This window comes from Magallana gigas, chromosome 8 (genome assembly GCF_963853765.1).
Source record: "Magallana gigas chromosome 8, xbMagGiga1.1, whole genome shotgun sequence".
Taxonomy (NCBI): domain Eukaryota; kingdom Metazoa; phylum Mollusca; class Bivalvia; order Ostreida; family Ostreidae; genus Magallana; species Magallana gigas.
Window position 1 is genome coordinate 35652549 of NC_088860.1, and position 9330 is coordinate 35661878.

Below are 9330 nucleotides of genomic sequence, written 5' to 3' on the forward strand. Positions count from 1 at the left end.
TGCAAAATAAGTTACTTTATTTAAATGATTTGAACTGCATGCAAAATAACATTCAATCGATTGTCCATCCAGAGAATGTGGAATACCCATCATAATTGCTTATAATGGTGCCACTGTTACCTGTAGGACCGGTTCTGACGTAAACGGAATTTCCCACCGCGACGTGAACGACCGCCGTGGCCGAATTTGAATTGGAATAATAGTAGTCCCTTGTGTACATCGACCCGTACATCAATCCATTGACAAGGAGTTGTGTATTAAAGTAGGCCCCGCCATTAGCCCGGATGGTCCATGTAAAGACATACAGACCAGTTCTTGGAGCTGTGAACACGCCCATGTGGTGGTTGTAACCATTGCCTTCGTTCATGAAAATGGCATCAAAAATGAGAGGCCTTAAATTACCAGGACTGGATAGAGTGGTGGTCAAGTAAGCAGAGAATGCGATGGTTCCGTTGGAGGAACGAATTCCTGCAAAAACAGATACGTCTACGATTTGTAGGGTCAACAATCTTTTAATTACTAGTTGTGTGGTGCATGTTCACCAAAAACTAATCTATCATAATTAGTTGTACACCTAGAGTTATTATACAAAGTTTGTGACAAGTATATTATACTTTAATGTGGACTTAACAAAAAAACTCTTTGTGTGGAAATATAGATTTATCCAACAATTTTAAAGGTTTAAAATAGAGTTCGAGAATTGTTCTCTTGGATACCGGATAATTTGGATAATATTTGGAATAATCTTTACCACTTATTCGTTTCCCTTTAGCCGTAGTGTTCCGACTGGATTGGGGGAGAGTTACGTCATTTCCGTCGTCTTCCCTCTGATAAATCTCACATATCCGAACTCGCTTCTCCAGTTGTTCCCGAAGTCGAATCTCGTTTTCCAAACGATTGGACAATTCTGCGATGACTTCCTTTAGATGTCTGTTGTCGTTTTGTAACTTCCGGTTGTCGTTTTGTATATCTTTTACTGCAGACTCCAGTTTTACCATCATCTTGGATAGTTTTAGGATATGTGCTGTATTCTCGGTTTCACCTATCACACTAGTTTGACCAAGTTCAAAGGTCATTAGAAAGATGCACACCAAAAGACTTAGCCCAACCATATGTACGTTTCTGCTATATGTCCACGTTATATCTGCTTATCTATGATATATACTTTTGCTTTTATAGGTAAATGTATGAATACTATTGCGCTTATCAATATTATTCATGTCTACAGACCTTATTCTTGACAATAGATTGCATTACTATGTTTAACTCTTAGTGTGCCTCTGCAAACGCAATTCGCTTGAAATGTTACCACGTAGTGTATACCAATAGCGGCCTTTTTGCTGCTGCAGAACTTATACAGCCATAAAGAGTAGATGATTTTAAAGTAAAGTATCAAAGAACCTAAAATACTGAAAGCAAATTGTTAGAATGATAAACCTTGTCGCGAACCAGATACTTCCTTTTTGATTTAATATTTTATGCATCAACCCTAAGACAAATATTTAGACAAAAAGTTAGGTATACATGATATGACCGTTCAATATGTGAACAGAGAAACTATATTTGTTTGAACCAATGCTGTCTTTCCTTTATTTTTATGTACAAGTCTGAATTGTGTACATCATGAAAGATATTTGTAATATATGTTAATTTTAAGAAGAATAAATGAACCTAAGCTCAGCTTGTTTTATGTTAACCGGTACCAGTTTTACCATAGCTTAGATTTTGAAGCATTGCCGATATCATAATTAATATATTTTGGCAGTAGTTGTTTACTTGGTGCCAAATTGTTACTTCAATTTATGCATACGATATATATAGTACACGCAAAATTGCATGCATCCCCTAAAACCAATCCCTGAAATAATTTGAATAATCAGTTTCCATCGTATGTGTGTATGCCTTAATATCAAGCATATTGATAATATCTTATTATCTATAATAAGACTAGTGAAAATAAAATACGCTTGTATACCTATGACTCCACCATCTCAATATTTCCATCTTATCAAGGAAAATTTAGGAACAATTACCTTTCCGGCGAGAACAATTGGGGGGGGGGGGGGGGGGGTGAACCCTCTATGATGCTTAACTTTGCAAAAAAAAAAGGGGGGATAAGCCCCCCCCCCCCCCCCCCCCCGGTTCCGACACCTATGTTTAGTACTGCGCCCAACAATACATGACCTTGACTCCTTGTAGAAAAGAGTACACCGATGTACATCATTAAAGTGTATACACCTTTTTGGAAAATCAAGCGCGCTCATTGATAGATAAATTGCAGGATATTGAAAATACAGTTTAAATAACTTAGGTCCATCGCACACCTCACGTCACCGGGTATTGCAATAGCCGTGCAACGGATGGCAAAACTTGTAATCAGTTCGTCTCCGTTTGCGTGCATTTCTTGGCCGTCCTTTCTCCTCACACGTTCACTGTCGACGGAGACCCGGTGAGCTCTGCTTTATCAGACGCAAACCTTTTAGCATTTGTAAAATACCATCTTACCATCTGACTTGGGATGTCCACTTGGGTACAAAAATTTAATATACAGGGGCCCGTTTCACTAAAAGGCGTAAGATACGACGGAACTTAAGTTAGGCCTTAGGCCTAGGGCGTACGCCAAAATTTAGTCCGGCGTAAACTGCGTTTCACTAAGAGGCGTATACGCCGGACTGCGTTTCACTAAGAGGCGTATACGCCTGGCCGTAAACACTAGTATCGGACTAAGTTAAGGCCAGACTTACGTCCTTGACAACGAGCTTATGCACATGCGCAGACAGATGATAAACAGTAGAAAGGAAGATAGATGGATAAATATATAGATATAGATATATATATATAAATTCTTTAGATAGATAAAAAGATAGAAACTTGTCGATTGTGTTTGCGTGAGAGAGAGAGAGAGAGCGAGAGAGAGAGAGAGAACCGTAGCGTGTTCAGGCATAGTAATCCTGCTAAGTGACAAAATCACACAGTAAAACTTGCTAAAATGTTTTATTTGAAAGATATATTTGATGAGGCATATAGGATATGTTCATTCAAAATTATTAACTCAACAGAACTACTTTGTTATCGATATCTATGGTGATTTAACCATGCTTCGAACACCCTTGGAATTTCTCTTTTGATCATGGCCCGAGTATAAATAAAAATTTTTATTAAATTTTCTGGTTTCCTCTTGCTATATCATTGAAAGAAAATCGGTGAATTAGTTTAAAAATAGAAAATATAGCGAATTAATGTAGTAATGAGCTGTTTCACCATGGATTGGACAATATTAAGCAAACAAATTATACAACAGATACTTAAAATAACGAAATTTTAATATTCATGCAAAGAAAAAAAACAAACAAACAAACAAAAAAGGAGAAAAAAAAGGAAGAGGCTCTGATAAATATATTAATTTTATTACTTTCATATTAAGATTTGTGTCAAGGTAAAATGTGGAGCAAAAATGACTTAGGAAATAATTGATGAATTCCAAGTCTTTTTTTTTAACACAATTTGTTTCCGAAGTTAACAATTTTTTTTAGAATTATTTAAGTGAAAGGGTACATACAAACCATAAGTATTTGTAAATGTTTCACCAAAGTTATCAGATCCAAGGTACAGATGTATGTGTCAGACGTATTGTGGACTCAACATAAACTACCCAAGTACACTTATATTTGTATTTAGTATATTGAACGAGGCTTCATATAAATTTGAAGTTAATAAAGATGTAGGTGTATGTAGCCTACGAAATAAAAATAAAATTAAAAAAACGAAATCGGATATATGATAAATATGTTATTTAATATTTAAAAAAAAATTAGGGATTTTTGACGACTCTAAAACATTGTTGGAGCTTTCATCATATTTTGGTATTTACATTTTAACAATACTGAAAATACTTTTGTGATTAACCTTCGTTTAACTACCTAAGCTTACACCTTTAACTAACCAAAAATGAAATTAAAAAAAGAGTAAAATATAAAATTCAAAAATTTAAATTTCAAAATATCCCGCTCACACATATTTTGCGTGGAAGTTGGGGAGGGGGATGAAATGCTTGAAATGCTAGACATTTCTGTGTACTACATGTGCATCATGTATGTATATTTTCTGCATTATTCATTGCCCAATTTACTAAGATATATGAAACGTAAATCTTATTGAATAAAAATAATCGAATGAAAACTATATATTGATTGTCTAAATATGTCATTTTAACATGTAAACGGCAAGTGCAAATAAAAAAAAATGTGCATAAAACATGGTAAGAAAGTTTCTATTCGAGAATTGGTACCACTTATCAAAACTCTCTATTTTCTTAATTTCATATGCAATTAATAAAATCTACATGACAAATTGTACAATTTAACATTACAGTCAGCACCGATATTCTCAGCAACAGAAGCGCAAAGTTACGCCTTTTAGTGAAACGGACCTTAGTCCAAATATTTGACTTAAGTCCGGACTTACGACGGGCGTAGGGTTACGCCGGGTGTTATAGCCAATTTAACATTATATACATTTTTCCGGATTGAGTTTGAATTTTAGAATATTCCGGATTTCCGGATTTGGTTTTGTTATTAGGATTTTTCGCGGGGAACGAGCAGTTTAGATTTTTTCCTAGTCCCTGTGCTGAACACCATTTACATTTACCATGTTTACTATGTTTGTTTCTACGAGAGAAAACTTCTAAGTTGTTAATGTTGTACTGACTACCATCAAGGAAGAGTCAACTTGTTGCTAATGCACATCTTTATTCAGTCATTGTATAACTAGAATGATGATTTACGACATGATGACGTGACTTGATGTAATGACACATCTATAGTAACATCACGTGTCATTACATCAAGTCACGTCATCATGTCGTAAATCATCATTCTAGTTATACAATGACTGAATAAAGATGTGCATTAGCAACAAGTTGACTCTTCCTTGATGGTAGTCAGTACACCGGGCGTACGCCTTTTAGTAAAACGGGCCCTTGGTATATATTCCACTTACAGAGTGAAGAGGCCCATGACAATAAACTGAGAATAACTTTTAAAAATATGTATAAACATTTTTATTTTCAATAGTATTATTATAGATAATAAGATATTATCAATATTCCTGATATTAAGGCATACGCACATACGATGGAAACTGATTATTAAAATTATTTTAGGGATTGGTTTAGATGATGCATGCAATTTATTAACATCTTTTTCGATGTTTTTCATCCGCTACAGCTAATCAAAGTTTGTTGAAATAAATTAAATAAATTCAATTTAATGTATACACGTATTTTGAACAAAACATAAATTTTAGAGATTTTTTGGGAGATGGCTAGGAATTTTTTTTAAGGACAGACGAGAAGTTCCTCAATTTTATATAATTTTCCCTGATAATTTATTCCTTATTTATTAAAATTTAAACCCGTTATACAAAGTATTTAATTCCCAAATATTCCGATTATATTACCAGGCTCGTTTCGGAGCTAGAATATTTCGAATTTTCCTTAAAATAGCACGCAAAATTCATTTAAATGCTTATAATTAAAGCAGTACTATACATTTTCAATTAAACTTTATATCCAAATAAAAAAAGATTCATATTACATTAAAATATAATTATGAATTTATGAAGTGGAAATCATTATATTGTGGAGATAGGAAAAAATAGAAAAAGTGGAAGATAGGTCGCGTCTGACCTTAATTATTAGTGTCTTTGCTCAGGGCATTTCATTTGTAAATTTAAATTTCTCACGCGTTGATTAAATCAGGTAATGACATGGGACCCGTAAGAAGTTTAACCCCCCCCCCACCCCTCCAAAAAAAAGAAGTTTAAATAAAATCTTTTAATACATGTATCTCACCTTCCCAAGTCAAGGGTTACTGATCCGCTCCGCTCTACATAAATACAATCTCAAGAGGTGATCAGCCATATACTGGTGAGGAATTCCATATATTCTGAAAGATTATTTACAGAAATATGCTTGCTTTTGTTGTAAAGTTACAAGATATAAAATAACCTACATGTGGTCAGAACATCGTAGCATGTATTGGAAATATATAAAAATGTATCTTTTTATATTGTTTATTTTTTCTGAGCTATTGTTGTGACAGTAAGGAAAGACAACTCACAAGGGGGTTTTCCAAATGCTTATCAGATTACCTTTCCTTACCTTAGCATGCGATGTGGATTATCTTTCTTTGAAGATTGCCGCATGTACACATGTGTAATACTATTAATTTCTATACATATTCTAAATTCATTTAACATTTAATCATATACATTTTGTTTGTTTTAAACAATAATATACAATAATACGTAAGCTTACTGATGTAGGTTTTACAAATGAAACAATTTTCTGATTAAGAAATAAACTTTGATTAATTTTTGTTGTATACAAATACTCTGGACTGGTAGTGCGTGAGTTAACGGAGTCTTTATAAACCGTCTTTACACATTGACAATTTAAGATCATACTCTTAGGGATCATTTCTATAGTATGTATCGCCGGGACGCCAGGTAAAACTGTAAGTTCCAGAAACCACGACGATGAGGAAGAGTGGCCTCTTCTGAGCGTGAAGCGGGCGAGGGTTGCTGGGCTTTACCGCCCAGCTCGGCCCTCGTCATTGATGACCGTTCCTCTCTCCCTTAAGTGGCGAGTTGGAGGAAGGGGTCACATTCTGAGTGGTTTCAAAACAAAAACCCTTTTAAAAACTAATGTAAGACACAACATGTAGGAATTAACGCATGCTTAGATATCTAAGCGTGTACGGTTAATTAAACTCTAAATACTGAAAACGAAGTCAATACGTACATTTACATATGTATATTTTTGTTACATATGAAAAATATTTTCGATAGATGAGGTTAAAAAGGAAATGTAGAATGTACCATCTGACCATACATGCAAGATATTTAAACAGTACATATTCCTTGGGAGATTTTTTGGGGGGCTAATGCCTATATACTTTTTGTTTTATATATGCATATGATATTAGTTTTAATAATGAATATTTAAAAAATTTTTATATAAAAAATATTTGTGTTTTATATTTTTCATTGGATTTTTAATTTTAATATTGTATAACATTTACATACAAATAAAATTTGACCAATTTTGTTTTACTAGTCCGTTGATTCGGTAATTTGGAAGCGAGGGTGAATGCATGACAGAACTAACTTAAGTTTTACATTTGGAAAAACAAACAATGTGTGTTTGTGTATCACTGTGTTCGCAATGCGGAAACGTCGAATTGATTAAAAGATACGAAGCGAAAAAGCAAATATTGAGCTGACATTATCTTTCTGAACAGAACATTTGATGACATTGAACCTTATGGCCTCATAATCTCTTCTCCTTGAGGGTTACCACAACTAGATTAAAACCGTCGTTTCAAAATTATAAGTTAGCCATGCGCAGATCCTAAGGGGGAGGGGGGGGGATTGAGTTTGGAGTCCGAGAAATATTTAAGTTTGCCGGGGGGGGGGGGGGGTTCGGGGCATAAAATTTATTTTCCCAGAGGTCCGGGTCCGACCCCCCCCCTTTCCAAGACCCGCGAATGTGATCATATATACGCCTTCAAGAATAGCTACATATTGTCTTTCAAGCAGAGAATTCTAAAGATACTAAGAAATCTCCCCTACAAAATCCATACGTCAATTTCAAAGAAGCATTTCTAATATATACGAACAGAGATACAAAAGTTTAAAAATAATTTTCTTCATGACAATTACAGTATAACTAACGTCATTCATACAAAATTAAGGCACAGATGTTTTACTGAATTATAATTTACATAGATGAAATATTGATTCTCCAAACTGCGTATAAGGATAAAAAAAACACACTTACATCACATTTTATTTGTTGGCAAACAATTGTCGAATGCAAGAATCATTTTATTTACGAACTATTCCAAATACACGATTTAGGTATTATAGACTCGCATATTTCACTGTGGGTTAATGGTAAAGTCGATTATAAAACTAACGTTAGAATGTTCATTGCTGTGCAGAAATATAACAAATTCTTGCGGATTTATATGACTATTATTATGACTATTATATTGTGTTTTCATATTTTTCCTTACCTTTCTTGTTCGACCCTATGATTATACCATGTTTTATGACAATTTTAAATTGTTTGTTTTAGAGTGAAAACCTAGGAAGAAGTCAGAGCGTGTGTTTAAACCCATGCACTGGATACATCATGAATACAATACATATACTATTTATGTCCAGAATATTGAATACTTTCTGATTTGACAATTATTAGGATTCATCTCCCCCTCAAGAGTGTACAGATACTAGCGTTTCAAGTTTGAAGTCTTTAAATGAAGGCTGAACGTCATTGCCATTTTATGTTAATTTCCTTGAAAAGAAGTACTATGAATAATAGAGATGGAAAATTTTAGACGTTTGAGGCTGAAATATTTTGATTTTTCTTTTCTAAAAATAGTTTATGGCCAAAAATATATTCAAAGTTTTTAAGGCAGATTTGATGACCACCAAGCCACCATCGATCAGAGAGTTTTGCCCTTGACCTGTGACCTTTTATCTTAATTGCGACCTTAAATAAATAAGGGTCATCTACTTCTTAAAGGGTGCCACTGTGAAAGTTTGAGTCTGTCCATCAGCAAAAGAATCTTAAAGACATTGAATGGACAACACCTGGATTACCTATTTAACGACAAAATTAATCGATCAGTCAAAAGGCGCAATTAAGATTACGTCCCCTCTTTCAAAAAAATTACACATGCACATACAATTCAAAAATTTTGAATTGTATATAGTGTTTTTCAAATTTCTATATTCGACAATTAAGAATTAAGTATATCATTGATAAATTTGGACTTGAAATTAAAGGCAATCGTCGAATTAAAGAAAAAAACTTGCGCTAATTTCATCACATTCAAACACTGTTCACCTACCATATGTCGTCACGCCGAGTCTATATAGAGTTCGTCATTACAATATAGTAACAAGATCATACTCTTAGGGATCATTTCTATAGTATGTATCGCCGGGACGCCAGGTAAAACTGTAAGTTCCAGAAACCACGACGATGAGGAAGAGTGGCCTCTTCTGAGCGTGAAGCGGGCGAGGGCTGCTGGGCTTCACAGCCCGGCTCGGCCCTCGTCATTGATGACTGTTCCTCTCTCCCTTATTTGGCGAGTTGGAGGAAGAGGTCACATTCTGAGTGGTTTCAAATCATGTATTTAAATGGAGAGGGATAATTTATCATGTAACGAAATATCATGGGAAATACTAGTTAACGAAAAACCTCTCTACACCGACAGTTTTTTGTTTAACCCGTTTATACCAAACACCCCTTTATTCCGA

At 34.4% G+C, this 9330-nt stretch overlaps 1 protein-coding gene and 2 non-coding genes across 3 annotated transcripts; 2 read left to right on the plus strand and 1 right to left on the minus strand.

Annotated features, from left to right (window-relative positions):
- Nucleotides 1–1141, minus strand: LOC136270698 (cerebellin-1-like). Its single transcript, XM_066069099.1, has 2 exons — nt 752–1141; nt 1–468 (listed from the first exon to the last, which is right to left on the minus strand). Exons 1-2 carry the CDS (start codon nt 1110–1112, stop codon nt 53–55), a joined length of 777 nt encoding a protein of 258 aa, XP_065925171.1. The 5' UTR covers nt 1113–1141; the 3' UTR covers nt 1–52.
- A 5314-nt stretch (nt 1142–6455) lies between these two features.
- On the plus strand, nt 6456–6677 carry LOC117690579 (small nucleolar RNA U3). Its single transcript, XR_004602542.2, has one exon. It is a non-coding gene; the product is annotated as a small nucleolar RNA U3 (small nucleolar RNA).
- A 2293-nt stretch (nt 6678–8970) lies between these two features.
- Nucleotides 8971–9192, plus strand: LOC117690580 (small nucleolar RNA U3). The gene has a single exon (XR_004602543.2). It is a non-coding gene; the product is annotated as a small nucleolar RNA U3 (small nucleolar RNA).
- The last annotated feature ends 138 nt before the right edge of the window (nt 9193–9330 follow it).